The 15,817-nt window shown below is 42.3% G+C and overlaps 2 protein-coding genes across 2 annotated transcripts in view; both read right to left on the reverse strand.

Moving 5' to 3' along the window:
- The window catches only part of rtca (RNA 3'-terminal phosphate cyclase), a 9,780-nt gene extending 6,512 nt beyond the window's left edge, over positions 1 to 3,268 (reverse strand). The window contains exons 1-4 of the mRNA XM_080770886.1: positions 3,144 to 3,268; positions 1,267 to 1,367; positions 784 to 927; positions 550 to 673 (exon numbers count right to left, since the gene is read on the reverse strand). Of these exons, the coding sequence (XP_080627012.1) occupies positions 550 to 673; positions 784 to 927; positions 1,267 to 1,367; positions 3,144 to 3,188 (414 nt within the window). The 5' untranslated portion in view covers positions 3,189 to 3,268. The remainder of the gene's footprint in view (positions 1 to 549; positions 674 to 783; positions 928 to 1,266; positions 1,368 to 3,143) is intronic.
- A 1,584-nt stretch (positions 3,269 to 4,852) lies between these two features.
- Positions 4,853 to 15,817, reverse strand: LOC308320467 (uncharacterized protein). Its single transcript, XM_080770892.1, has 6 exons — positions 15,145 to 15,817; positions 13,039 to 13,135; positions 8,536 to 8,689; positions 8,060 to 8,135; positions 7,027 to 7,120; positions 4,853 to 6,383 (listed from the first exon to the last, which is right to left on the reverse strand). Coding segments are annotated over exons 1-6 (756 nt in total). The 5' UTR covers positions 15,478 to 15,817; the 3' UTR covers positions 4,853 to 6,381.

Consider the following 15,817-nt stretch of genomic DNA (forward strand, 5'->3'; position numbering starts at 1 on the left):
ACACTGGGCCCCTAGGACACCCCACACTGGGCCCCTAGGACACCCCACACTGGGCCCCTAGGACACGGAAGAATAACAATAAAAGCTCTCGTAGCTTTTATTGAGAAAAATCAGTTTGAGGAAAAAATACTACAACATGACGTAACGATATCATCCTGATGACTACTAAAAAATACTACAACATGACATAACGATATCATCCTGTCGACTACAAAACAATACTACAACATGACGTAACGATATCATCCTGATGACTACTAAACAATACTACAACATGACGTAACGATATCATCCTGATGACTACAAAACAATACTACAACATGACGTAACGATATCATCCTGATGACTACTAAACAATACTACAACATGACGTAACAATATCATCCTGATGACTACAAAACAATACTACAACATGATGTAATGATATCATCAGCTCCCGAGCGGATCGTATACCGAAATGAAATGGTGATCCTACCGGTTAGATAAAGGTCCTGACAGGTAGATAAAGGTCCTGACAGGTAGATAAAGGTCCTAACAAATAGAAAATACCTGGACAGTGTAGTCGATGTGAGGAGCCATCTCGGCGTTGGTTCCTCCTTTCAGACGAAGTTGTGACACAGAGTCACTGAACAATACGATTGGTAGAGAGACCTGGAGCAGCAGACACACACTCCTAATATGGACATAGAGAGGATTAAATCCTGTTAACACACACTCCTAATATGGTGTGTGTGTGTGTGTGTGTGTGTGTGTGTGTGTGTGTGTGTGTGTGTGTGCACGTACCCAGCAGTGTGTGTGTCAGCGAGGTGACTTCCAGACAGGATGTGGCCAGGGCTCAGCGTGACCTCCGTTGACCCCATATGACCTCCGGTTAGCTGACCTCCAACAATGTCTCTGACCAGCTGTAGCCCACTCAGGTGTTGAGCTCTAATTAACATACAATTAACATATAATTAACATAATTAATGACCAGCTGTAACTCGCTCAGGTGTTGAGCTCTGAAAGAGTTAAACAGTTAATTAACTATTATATTTCATGTTTAGAGGAAATGTATATGTTGCCTTAAATTATTATTGTTATATCACTTACTGTTACTGAGTTAACTTATTATTCATGTCATGTGTGAGTGGATGCGACCCGAATGGAAACAAGGCTGCAAGGTCTTTCTTCTGTGAAATCCTTTTTTTTTTGGACAAAAATGCCTGACTGTACATTGTGCTGTTTGCATTTATGTTGCCTAATAAAGTATTCAATCAATCAATCTACCTGAGTCCAGGGGAACTCCTCCCAGCTCTGATTTTGGAGATTCTGATCGTTGTTCCTGTGATGCAACTCAGAGCAGCAGACAGCCTGAGGATCTGTCCTCCCTGAAATATAGACACACATAAACCCTGGTTACTGTATATAACGCTATATATACTGTATATAACCCTATATATACTGTATATATAACCCTAAATATACTGTATATAACCCTATATATACTGTATATATAACCCTAAATATACTGTATATATAACTCTAAATATACTGTATATAACCCTAAATATACTGTATATAACCCTAAATATACTGTATATAACCCTAACACACACAGGATCTGTCCTCCCTGAAAATATATGAAGAAACACACACACACACACACACACGCACAGTTAAAAACATTTGCTCTGAAAGAAAGTTTTGCGCCACATTATCACGATTTTTCTAAAATAGCAGACGTAGATCTGCTATGTTTCAACAGCTAAAACATAACATAATGCTTAAAACACCAAAAGGGGTTCCCGGCCAGAATGGGTTGAGCCCTCATTTTATTCACAGGGTGCAAGTAAAAATGGACAACGTTTCGTCAGACGAAGATGTGGAGCAAATCGGCCATTTTGTCCTAACACAAACTCTAAATTACAGTGACGTGAAGGAATGGATCATTTACGTCACATGTGGACGATCAAATCGACATGTTACGTCATGATGATGTACGATGATAAGAGCACAGCAACCTTCTCTGTTTCTACACTAGTCCACCCATCGACTAATCTAATATACAGCAACCTTCCCTGTGTTTCTACACTGGTCCACCCATCGACTGATCTAATATACAGCAACCTTCCCTGTGTTTCTACACTAGTCCACCCATCGACTAATCTAATATACAGCAACCTTCCCTGTGTTTCTACACTAGTCCACCCATCGACTGATCTAATATACGGCAACCTTCCCTGTGTTTCTACACTAGTCCACCCATCGACTAATCTAATATACATCAACCTTCCCTGTGTTTCTACACTAGTCCACCCATCGACTGATCTAATATACAGCAACCTTCCCTGTGTTTCTACACTAGTCCACCCATCGACTGATCTAATATACATCAACCTTCCCTGTGTTTCTACACTAGTCCACCCATCGACTGATCTAATATACGGCAACCTTCCCTGTGTTTCTACACTAGTCCACCCATCGACTGATCTAATATACAGCAACCTTCCCTGTGTTTCTTCACTAGTCCACCCATCGACTAATCTAATATACAGCAACCTTCCCTGTGTTTCTTCACTAGTCCACCCATCGACTAATCTAATATACAGCAACCTTCCCTGTGTTTCTTCACTAGTCCGATCCAGAAGAACACAGTTTTCCGGCCACTGCTACAGAGCTGACAATGAGGTTATATCTTCCCTTCTTCTCTGGAGTCCTGCCTCAAAGCAGACCAGAGGTAGAAAGCTGTCGTTCCCTGACGTCATTGCTAGGGACACATGATGTCATCGCTAGGGACACATGATGTCATCGCTAGGGACACATGATGTCATCGCTATAGGGACACATGATGTCATCGCTAGGGACACAGGCATCAGTAAGCAGGAACTGGGGTTGGGAAGAAGGCCTGACCAGTAGCGCTCTAGTTCATTTTATTTAATCACACCACATAAAACATTTTGTTGATCTTCCACAAATATAACCTTTTTAATGCAGACCCATGAGGTCATGATTTAGACCCCCTGGAACCCCCTGGGGGTCCCCGGACCGCACGTTGGGAACCACTGGACTCTTCTCTCTAAATATAAATATGAATGATCTGCTGTTTAGCAGCTAAAGCTAACCAACACATGTTTTAACATAAATACAGCGTCACGTGGTCTCACCCCCTCCATCACGCTGCCGTCCACGTCCAGCACTGTGGCGTCCATTTGGTTACAACTGCACGAATGTTGATTAAAGAGTTTAATTAATCTGATACACTGTATCAATGCTCTCTCTCTGCTTAACATTCACTTGCTGTGGTACGTCGCGTAGGATGACGTCGTCAAACAGCGCGTGTGTAGTTCTTTAGGGCAGACAGCTGAGCTCTGAGTTATATGTATGGGGCAACAGTGCCCTCCTGCGGCCTTGTTTGTGTACTGCAGCTGATGTTGTGTGCAGTCGTAGGCCACTTTATGAACTAATATATCCTTATTATTATTTGCAAGAAATGTGGTGTGCTTTTAGGAATAAAAATCACACCCGTGTGAAATGAGGGGCGCTCTTGTCGTTGTACATCATCCAATAATAATGAATATACTTTTTCATGAATTAATTTGTCAAATGGTAAATGGTGCATTCATTTATCCAAGGGTTGTTTTTCGTAATAGTAATAATAATATTATTATAATAAATGTTATTACATTTATTCATTCTTTAAAGACGGACAGAATCAGACTTTATTGTATTGAATTTATTCATCTCTCATCTCTTTATTACTGGAGAGAAAACTCATATATTACAAAAACTAAAAACATTCAAAACAATAAATACATCAGGTGGCGAGCGCGCGCTGTGTGTGTGCGTGTACATGCGTGTGTGTGTGTGTGTGTGTGTGTGTGTGTGTGTGTGTGTGTGTGTGTGTGTGTGTGTGTCAGACTGTTAATGTGTGATATTTTGTGTTGCTGAAACTATGATTACTAAAAGCAAAGCGACAACATTCACAGAAGTGCAGATGAAGCAAAGAGCAGATCACCGTTACCCCTAAATGATTCTGGCATTTCTATTTTTTACTATTTTGAAACAGTTCACCTGTTAGTCTGGACTGATGACCTTACAGTTCAGACTAACTAGTCTGGACTGATGACCTTACAGTTCAGACTAACTAGTCTGGACTGATGACCTTACAGTTCAGACTAACTAGTCTGGACTGATGACCTTACAGTTCAGACTAACTAGTCTGGACTGATGACCTTACAGTTCAGACTAACTAGTCTGGACTGATGACCTTACAGTTCAGACTAACTAGTCTGGACTGATGACCTTACAGTTCAGACTAACTAGTCTGGACTGATGACCTTACAGTTCAGACTAACTAGTCTGGACTGATGACCTTACAGTTCAGACTAACTAGTCTGGACTGATGACCTTACAGTTCAGACTAACTAGTCTGGACTGATGACCTTACAGGCGAACGCAAAGGCTCAACATGTACAGCATTGTGTTGTAGACATAGCACTCTAAAAACAGAGGTTCCCAAACCTTTCCATGTCAAGGACCCCCAAAATGATACTCATCAGACCAAGGACCCCCATAATGATACTCATCAGACCAAGGACCCCCAAAATGATACTCATCAGACCAAGGACCCCCATAATGATACTCATCAGGCCAAGGACCCCCATAATGATACTCATCAGGCCAAGGACCCCCAAAATGATACTCATCAGGCCAAGGACCCCCATAATGATACTCATCAGGCCAAGGACCCCCATAAGAGAAGATGTTTACGGTTCTAGGACCCCCAGTTTGACCTGAATATAGGCTATGGTCTCCAATTTAATGACATTTCTATCACTGGGACCCTGATACATATTTATTGTACAATCAAAGTTAATTTAACTCAGATAATCAAATGGATCCTATTGGGGTCCATTTGGTTTGGGAACCACTGCTATAAAGAGTATATAGATAACGATATTCCTCATATTCTACTGTTGGACAGATGATAGATTCTACTGATGATCCTAGATGACTATTTCTATATGATATGGTATGTATGTATTTTATCACCATGTGGTGTTACAGTAAGTCTATGTATTTTATCACCATGTGGTGTTACTGTAAGTCTATGTATTTTATCACCATGTGGTGTTACTGTAAGTCTATGTATTTTATCACCATGTGGTGTTACTGTAAATCTCTGGATTAAGAGCGTCTGATAAATGACTACAATGTAAATTGTAATTCATATTCATTCATGTTCACGTCAATAGTTGATAAAGAAAACAATACAAAATAAACAATTATCAAAAAAGAAACTGCAGGCTGTAATGCACAGCAGCATGTTGTAAAGATCCTCACTTCCTGGTGTCACCAAAACACCAACTAGAGATGGGTTAGGATTAGGGCTAACCCTCACCCTAACTCTAACCTAGCTCTGGTCCATAGGGTTAGGATTAGGGCTAACCCTCACCCTAACTCTAACCTAGCTCTGGTCCATAGGGTTAGGATTAGGGCTAACCCTCACCCTAACTCTAACCTAGCTCTGGTCCATAGGGTTAGGATTAGGGCTAACCCTCACCCTAACTCTAACTCTAACCTAGCTCTGGTCCATAGGGTTAGGATTAGGGCTAACCCTCACCCTAACTCTAACCTAGCTCTGGTCCATAGGGTTAGGATTAGGGCTAACCCTCACCCTAACCCTAACCCTCACCCTCACCCTAACCCCGGTTAGGATTAGGGCTAACCCTAACCCTGGCTGTAGCTCTGGTCCATAGCTCTAATGCGTTGCATTTAGAGCTATGTTACTCTCAACTTCCGCCACTCGCATGAATGCAGACCAGCCTCTCCTCTTTAGCATAAATAAAAATAACGTTTTTGCTACACACCAAAACAAAGGCGGGTCGTGTCATTAGAAAGCCTACTTTCCTTAGTGGACGCACTCTGAGCCCCCCCTCCCCCTCCCCCACCACACGTATAAACTGTACGTTTTGGTCAGAAAGGGATTTTTTTCCACTAGAGGAAAAATATTCTCTATGGGGCAGTTCTCTGGGCAATATTGGTAGAAGGCGCAATGGAAACAAAATACCCTTTTGGCCAAAAAGTACAGTACTGTGGTGGTGGTGGGGGGGTGGGGTGGGGGGGGGGGGGGCTCAGAGTGCGCACACACTCGCACGCACGGGTTAGAGAACCAGAAGCTACAGTAAAAGCTACAGTAAAAACCTAGTATCAAGGAAGTGAGGAAGATCTGTCCATCATGGCTGCTGTGAACACATCCTGTCAATCAAACACATCCTGTCAATCAAACAGATCCTGTCAATCAAAGAAAGTAATCAATAGAGAAACTAATGGTTAGTTCAGAACTGAATGCAGTGTGATGCACTGTTGCTCTCATTACAGCAGACTGACCCCCACAGAGGTTCCTGTGAACACAAAATGAATGATTAGACACATTTATTTAACATGAAAACAGAAATAAAAGACAATATGAATGTGACGACAGCTCTTAAACTGTTTGTGTTCATATTCATCATACAGCTGGTTACTATGGTTACTATGGTTACTAAATGTAAACTGTTTATAGTGTTTATATGTGGAAGCCTCGGTAATGTCCATAAATCACTTGTGATTGGCCTGCAGATTGCAGGAATGTCCAATAAGCAGAGAGCTGATCAGACATTGGTTTAATTGTGTGATAATCAATAAGCAGATCTGATCAGACATTGGTTTAATTGTGTGATAATCAATAAGCAGATCTGATCAGACATTGGTTTAATTGTGTGATAATCAATAAGCAGATCTGATCAGACATTGGTTTAATTGTGTGATATAAATCAATAAGCAGATCTGATCAGACATTGGAAAAATGTCAGTTTCCACACTATGGAGCAGACAATGTTTCCTGTCTTCCTGGCGTGCATGTGCGTGCATGTGTGCGTGCGTGCATGCGCGTGTGTGTGTGCGTGCGTGCATGTACGTGCGTGCGTGTGTGCATGTACGTGCGTGCGTGTGTGTGTGTGTGTGTGTGCGTGCGTGTGCGTGCGTGCGTGCGTGCGTGTTACTTACAGACGAGGAGGATCACAGACCAACAGAGGAACGTCATCAGACTGAAACTGAACGTCTGCAGACGAGACGAACCGTTTCGTTCTTCGTCTTCGTCCTGTTGATTAATAATAATAATAATAATAATAATAATAATACATTTTATTTATAAGGCGCCTTTCAGAGCACTCAAGGTCGCCGTACAGGTTAAAAACAGTACAAGAACACAGTTAAAAGCAGAACAAAACTAGGGCACAGCTTGCAGCAGAAGACACTAGAGGTCACACAGAGTCATATAGGCCTGCCTAAACAGGTGGGTTTGAAATATGGTGATAGAGTCCATGTTTCTGATGTCCGGGGGGAGGGGCAGAGCGGCTTGATTGATTGAATAGTTAATTAGACAGAAATGTAACAGAGTACAGTCAGACACCTGGTCTAAAAGGATCTACCCGAAGAGGTGTGTCATGGACCCCAGGCCGAGAAGTAGTGGAATCAGTTTGTTTTGGGAGGTTTGTAGCTAAGTGATGCAGGAGGTTTGTAGCTCAGTGATGCAGGAGAAACAGGAGGTTTGTAGCTCAGTGATACAGGAGAACAGGAGGTTTGTAGCTCAGTGATGCAGGAGAAACAGGAGGTTTGTAGCTCAGTGATGCAGGAGAACAGGAGGTTTGTAGCTCAGTGATACAGGAGAAACAGGAGTTTTGTAGCTCAGTGATACAGGAGAACAGGAGGTTTGTAGCTCAGTGATACAGGAGGTTTGTAGCTAAGTGATGCAGGAGAACAGGAGGTTTGTAGCTCAGTGATGCTGGAGAACAGGAGGTTTGTAGCTCAGTGACGCTGTGTGATGTTAGTGTGATGCTGTGTGAAGTGTTCTTCTTTCTAATTATTTGTTCGGCCCTTATTTGCACCTTATTTTTCTCTTGTTATAAACAGCATGCGGCTTTAAAACCAGTGCTTAAAGCACTGGTTTTAAGCACTGGTTTTAATTAAGCACTGGCTTTAAGCACTAGGCTTTGTGCATCAAAATCATGTGCATTTAACTCGTCGTTAAAATCATTACCTCTGTTTCTGTTTTTGATGATCTGAGTTTCTCTGCTACTGCTGTTGCTGCTGCGACATCATCCTTACACCTCAGCCTGGAGCACACACACACACACACACACACACACACACACACACACACACACACACACACACACACACACACACACACACACACACACACACACACACACACACACACACACACACACACACACACACACACACACACACACACACACACACGGTAAATAGTGGCATATACTGTATAGCGACCTTACCCAAGGCACTTCACATACATATTGCTATGCTACATTCACACATGACATTATGAGTATAGGGAGTATTCATGAGTAGGGAGTACTGATGCGTAGGGAGTATTAATGCGTATGCACGCACGCACGCACAGTCACACACACAGTCACACGCACAGTCACACACACAGTCACACACAGTCACACAGTCACACACAGTCACTAAGCCACACCCACTCACAGCTGTTTGTGCATCAGTAACTTGGATGCGTTGCAGGCCGTGTTCTGGAACTGAGCCGCGCTCATGTGACTCTCTGCCGCCACCCGCAGGCTCTGACACGCCTGGGTGTGAAGGGTTAACTCTGTCACGTTCTGCTGCAGAACCTCCACTGTGTCTGTAAATATATATATAAATACATTAATATATACATTAATATATACATTAAAATACATCAATACATCCAACCCTGAGTGTGAAGGGTTAACTCTGTTACGTTCTGCTGGAGAACCTCCACTGTGTCTGTAAATATATATATAAATACATTAATATATAGTATATACATTAAAATACATCAATACATCCAACCCTGAGTGTGAAGGGTTAACTCTGTTACGTTCTGCTGGAGAACCTCCACTGTGTCTGTAAATATATATATTTACATAAATACATAAATATATGTCATATCTATATAATGAAACTATGAGTATACACTATAACACTATATTACTATATAGTGTTATATAGTATATATAACACTATATATAATATACTATAGTGTTAGGGTTATAGAGTGTTAGGGTTATAGAGTGTTAGGGTTATAGAGTGTTAGGGTTATAGAGTGTTAGGGTTATAGAGTGTAGGGTTATAGAGTGTTAGGGTTATAGAGTGCTTTCTACATAAAATGCTATAAGCTACATAAGTTGAATTGAGGTGTTGAATTAAGCCCTGTAGCACTTGCCGTGTGTGTGTGTGTGTGTGTGTGTGTGTGTGTGTGTGTGTGTGTGTGTGTGTGTGTGTGTGTGTGTGTGTGCGTGTGTGTGTGTGTGTGTGTGTGTGTACCAGACCGAAGAACAGAGCTGTATACAGTAATATATCAGTAATAAATCATGTATTTGTTCAGGGTTTTTAAATAGAGCCTGCATGATGGAACATTAAAACATTAACTTATAAGGGCTGGTATCACACACACGCGCACACACACACACACACACACACACACACACACACACACACACACACACACACACACACACACACACACACACACACACACACACACACACACACACACACACACACACACACACACACACACACACACACACACACACACTCACACACACACACACACACACACACACACACTCTGATGTCACTGAACTATTTCAGGAATCGTGTCTGGAGGTCGGGGCGTTTTTTTCCCCACTAAGTTTAGGAATGTTGCAGCGAGACGATAAGATGTTCAGTAGTCTGGTTATTATTATTATTAATATTAATATTAATGTTCTGTAGCGTCTGGTCTCTGTGTTATTATCTATGCTCTGTTATTATTATTATTATTATTATTACTCGTAGTAGTATTAGTATTATTAGTATTATGACTACAATTTACAATTTAGGCATTTATCAGACGCTCTTAATCCAGAGCGACTTACATTAAGCAAGAACAAAAAGCATGGGAATGCATCACATAAAAAGCATTTATCATGAAACATGAACGTAACAGTGGAATATCTATATAATGAAACTATACTACTATGCTATATATACATATGTACTATGACGTGCTATGACTACATACAATGCAATTATAGTGCTGTCTACATGCTATAAGTCTGTATTAAATGCTATCTGAGTCTACAGAAATGCTATCTAAGGGGGTGGGGTAAGTGCTATGGGACATGATGGAGTCTGAAAAGGTGGGGTTTCAGACTACGGCGGAAGATTGGGAGTGATGCTGCAGTTCTGACTGCAATGGGAAGTGCATTCCACAGTTTTGGAGCCAGAATGGAGAAGAGTTTGGGACGTGTGGAGCGTTGTTGTCCCGGCGTTTTTAGTGAGGGTACTTCCAGCTTCCCTGCGTTGGCTGATCTGAGTGCGCGGGAGGGTTTGTAGGGTTCAATCATACTTGTGAGATATGGGGGAGCCATACCTTTGGTTGCTTTGAATGCCAGCATCAGTTTTGTATTCTGTGCGGGCAGCGATCGGGAGCCAGTGGAGGGAGCGGAGCAGGGGGGAGACATGTGAGAATGTTGGCTGGTTGAAGACCAAGTGAGCTGCAGCATTTTGGATCAGCTGGAGAGGCTTAAGTGCACATGCTGGTAGGCCAGTAAGGAGGGAGTTACAATAGTCGAGTTTTGACAAGACTGTTGTCTGGATTAGGAGCTGGGCTGATTCCTGGGTGAGGAACGGTCTAATTCGTCGTATGTTATAGAGTGACTACATGTGGGCAGTTAAACTAGAGGAAACTATTAGCTGTTCAGAAGCCGAGAGCCGAGGATCTAAGTAAGCATGATAGTAGAGACGCATACAAGTGTCTCTACTCTCAAATACTTCAGATGTTTAGTAGTGATGTTTTAATCTATAAAGATGTTTAGTGATGTTCTAACGCAACAGAGTTACCTGGTCATGTTACAACACTGGACTGGTTTAAATGCTAAATTAAATGGTACATTTATATAGATCTTTTATCCAAACCACTTTTTTTTTGTCATTTTTGACAGTCACGCTGTATTTCCTTTTTCCATATTAATGAAATCCACATGTCACACAAACATACACGATGCAATGCAATATAACTGTACAAACCAAACAACAGGCAACACAATGGCATGATGGTAACAATGGCAACGAATGGTTTCTGTTTCCTGTTGTATTTCCAAACTGTTTTTTATACCCAACACCCTAATCAAGGGAACTTGATTCAGCTGGAGGGGCACTTCCTGACGAGGGAACCTCCCGAGAGCACTGCTTTCAAAGGGACACGTTATAGATGACATAGGATTGTTGAGCTATTAGCTTATTAGACATAAATGTTTTATCATCTGTTAAAACGCATGTGTTCCCTAACCCTAAACCCTAAACCCTGAACCCTAACCCTGTGGAAACGAGGCCTTTTCAGACATCACAGCAAATATAACACACCAGATGTTGTTGTTGTTGACGAGGAGAGTCGAGAAGTGACATGTACGTTCTACCAGCCTGGAGAGGCATTCCTTACCAAGGAGAGGGGAGCAATTCACTTAGACTGGAGAGGACAGGAGAGGAGAGGAGAGGAGAGGAGAGGAGAGGAGAGGAGAGGAGAGGAGAGGAGAGGAGAGGAGAGGAGAGGAGAGGAGAGGAGAGGAGAGGAGAGGAGAGGAGAGGAGAGGAGAGGAGAGGAGAGGAGAGGAATTCCTTACCAAAGTGCTAAAGTATACCAATGTCTTCACCCATTTAGACCTGAGTATATTGTAATGTGTACTTTGCATATAAACAGATAGTTTTTAATCCACTTCCTCAGTGGCGCTCTATTCCGGCCAATCACAGATATTTATTTACTGTGACTCACTGGTTGCTAGGGGTTACCGGGTGGAAAATACTGCTAAGAATATCCCTGTGGTGGAGAGAGTGACTCCTTTATATGGCTCTGAAGGAGAGGGGAGGAGAGGAGAGCAATTCATTTAGACTGGAGAGGAGAGGAGAGGAGAGGAGAGGGCCAGTGAGTCAGAGAGTGAGTAGGGCTTTCCTACGTTTCTGACCGAGGCTATAACTATATAAGTCACTGACATTTTTTAAATGTGAAAGCAGGGAATCATAGCTTCAAATAGACATATTGGTTGTTCAGTTTGACTCACTGGATTTGGAGATATGGCTTATAGAGTAATGTCTGGCAGAGAAACAGCGAGTTGAGAAAACAGGCTTGAAAAGGTTCACTTCTGTGGACTCTAACATTACACCTATAGCTACATGTTTAAGGATTTATTTCATATTTACATGTCTTCTGTGGTCTCTAACATTACACCTAGCTACATGTTTAAGCATTTATTTCATATTTACATGTCTTCTGTGGACTAACATTACACCTAGCTACATGTTTAAGCATTTATTTCATATTTACATGTCTTCTGTGGACTCTAACATTACACCTAGCTACATGTTTAAGCATTTATTTCATATTTACATGTCTTCTGTGGTCTCTAACATTACACCTAGCTAGTAGCTACATGTTTAAGCATTTATTTCATATTTACATGTCTTCTGCTACAACATTGCTTTTAATTTATCTTTTAATTTTTAATTTTTGTTATTCATGTCCTCACTGTATTGCATTACTGCTTGTTTTTAATGTTGTTGCCTTGCTTTTCTTTTATCCTCCATTTCTCTGTAAAGCACTTTGAGCTGCATTTCATGTCATGAAAGGTGCTATACAAATAAAGTTTTATTATGTCTTCTGTGGTCTCTAACATTACACCTAGCTACATGTTTAAGCATTTATTTCATATTTACATGTGGATTTCAGCTCTGACATTTATTTCAGACATGCTCTAGTATGTGAAGAGTCTGCCTGTGATGTTAACTCATTTTGGATAAAATAAAATAAATTGCCACCATGACTGTCCCTGTATCAAAAAGTACCTTGGAGGTCATAGGTCAGTATTTTACTGTACCTTGGAGGTCAGTTCAGTATTTTACTGTACCTTGGAGGTCAAAGGTCAGTATTTGACTGTACCTCGGAGGTCAGGGGTCAGTATTTGACTGTACCTTGGAGGTCAGAGTTGACAGCGGTCAGGTTTCTCTCCGTCTGGATGTGAGTCTGGATGTGTTGTTCCAACACGCTGATGTTGGACCTCAGAATGTCCTGAAACACATAAATATATACCGTACATGAATAAACCACGGACTGTACAATACTTTAAATTACAGTACAGTACAGTACAATACTTTAAATTACAGTACAGTACTGTACAATACTTTAAAGTACAGTACAGTACTGTACAATACTTTAAATTACAGTACAGTACAGTACAATACTTTAAATTACAGTACAGTACTGTACAATACTTTAAATTACAGTACAGTACTGTTACTGTACAATACTTTAAAACAGTTGTCATGTTAATAATACAACATAAACAGTACAGAGACTGTAGTTGTCACTGTACAATACTTTAAAACAGTTGTCATGTTAATAATACAACATAAACAGTACAGAGACTGTAGTTGTCACTGTACAATACTTTAAAACAGTTGTCATGTTGCACACATGCCTAACATTGCTGATATTTGCGCCGCCCTCGTTGAAAACAATGTATTTCTCCAGCTTGTCTCACTCTCCTTCCAGGCTGCATGAACAGCCTGTCTGTCTCTCTCCATCCAGCCTGTCTGTCTCTCTCCATCCAGCCTGTCTGTCTCTCTCCATCCAGCCTGTCTGTCTGTCTCTCTCCATCCAGCCTGTCTGTCTCTCTCCATCCAGCCTGTCTGTCTGTCTGTCTCCATCCAGCCTGTCTGTCTCTCTCCATCCAGCCTGTCTGTCTCTCTCCATCCAGGCTAACTGTCTGTCTCCATCCAGGCTGTCTGTCTCTCTCCATCCAGCCTGTCTGTCTCTCTCCATCCAGGCTGCATGGACAGAGCTCAGCTTTCTGACCCCTCAATGTCATAACGGTCTACTCTATGGCTGTATTTTATGTCATAACGGTCTACTCTATGGCTGTATTTTATGTCATAACGGTCTACTCTATGGCTGTATTTTGCGTGTCTTAAGTACCAGGTCTTATTCCCTAACTTGCGTGAACTAAAGACCTGGAGGCGTGATCAATGCCATTTGGCTATTCTGAGTGGCCAAAGAGCATTGATAGTTTAAGATATTAATTGTTTGTGGATGTCGTAATCATAATATGCCCTATGACTTAATCAGGTGCCTTTGTATCTTCATGTCCCACTGGTTTAAGTTATCACTTCTCCCGTAGCCAGCGTGTAGATAGAATTTGCCACAGATTACATTGGTAGCCTATCTGTGAAAACTGTTGTTTGACCCTGTAGCAAGGCAGTCTCCATGACTCCCCCTAAACATTATTTACGTCTGAAACGTTTTCCCAATCTTGATTAAAATGCTATATTAACCGTGTCCATTTGGTGACACTGGCAGCGTCAGGTTAATCCATTTGGTGACATGAGAGACATTTAGTAATTGGCTGTATGTGGATTCATTCCTTGTCTCCGAACTAAAGTGAACTAAAGTGAACTGGCTGAAACATACAGTATGAAACATACAGTATGAAACATAATTATGCTCCTGACTGGACAATACTTCTTCATTTTTTCATCTTTGGGTATTTAAAGGTATTTTTCTAAAAGTATTTTACTTAAGTATTATACAGCAGGGAGAAGATAGAAAGCAGAACATTGACTCTCCAGAGGAGATAAATAACAGATCTTATATTGTCCAGGGTACGAGTGGAGTTGAAGGTCTCCAGCACAGCTTAGAGAGATAAATAACAGATCTTATATTGTCCAGGGTACGAGTGGAGTTGGTGGTCTCCACACAGCTTAGAGAGATAAATAACAGATCTTATATTGTCCAAGGTACGAGTGGAGTTGGTGGTCTCCACACAGCTTAGAGAGATAAATAACAGATCTTACGTTGTCCAGGGTGCATCTCTCCACAGAGGAGTTAGTGGTCTCCAGACTGTAGATAGTACAGTAGACAGTACTTACGTTGGTAACGGTATACAGTTCTGCAGCGTAGCGTTAGTCATCTCCAGCACAGCTGTCAGCAGGGTTCTCTGTCCCTCCACCTCCTCCAGCTTGCCTCGTATCTCCTCCACCATGGTTATAGATACAGTAGATAGTACAGTAGACAGTACTTACGTTGGTAACGGTACAGTTCTGCAGCGTAGCGTTAGTCATCTCCAGCACGGCTGTCAGCAGGTTCCTCTGTCCCTCCACCTCCTCCAGATTGCCTCGTATCTCCTCCACCATGGTCTCCAGAGCCCGCCGGTCTTTCTGCATGTTCTCCTTGGTCCTCTGCAGGGTCTCCTCTGAGACCTGGAGCTCCGCGCGGCACTCTGACGACAAGGGGCTGATCTTCAGGTCGGGACGGGTCGCCCAAACCACGATGATGATCAGAGACACGATGGACCACAAGGCCAGGAAGGCCAGAACCACCGAGCGGGTCGTCTGGGACGACTTGGAGCCCGTCATGATGTGAGACAGGCTGTCTGTCTGTCTGTCTGTCTGTCTGTCTGTCTGTCTGTCTGTCTGTCTGTCTGTCTGTCTGTCTGTCTGTCTGTCTGTCTGCCTGCCTGCCTGCCTGCCTGCCTGTCTGCCTGCCTGCCTGCCTGCCTGTCTGTCTGTCTGTCTGTCTGTCTGTCTGTCTGTCTGTCTGTCTGTCTGTCTGTCTGTCTGTCTGTCTGCCTGCCTGTCTGTCTGTCTGTCTGTCTGTCTGTCTGTCTGAAGGTTCCTCTCTCCTCTCTGTCTTGTTGAAGAGTGAGCTATGTCTCCTCTGTGGACTGTGTGTGTGTGTGTGTGTGTGTGTGTGTGT

The sequence above is a fragment of the Protomyctophum bolini genome, assembly GCF_963924005.1.
Source record: "Protomyctophum bolini genome assembly, chromosome: 8".
Taxonomy (NCBI): Eukaryota; Metazoa; Chordata; class Actinopteri; order Myctophiformes; family Myctophidae; genus Protomyctophum; species Protomyctophum bolini.

Bases quoted from the DNA above. Each gene is read 5' to 3' on its own strand.
- LOC308320467 (XM_080770892.1), bottom strand. From the start codon at position 15,477: ATGACGGGCTCCAAGTCGTCCCAGACGACCCGCTCGGTGGTTCTGGCC. The intron at 13,136-15,144 runs GTAAGTACTGTC...TATGTGTTTCAG, and splicing joins AGAACTGTACCGTTACCAAC to GACATTCTGAGGTCCAACAT. The intron at 7,121-8,059 runs GTAATGATTTTA...ATTAATCAACAG, and splicing joins CATCAAAAACAGAAACAGAG to GACGAAGACGAAGAACGAAA.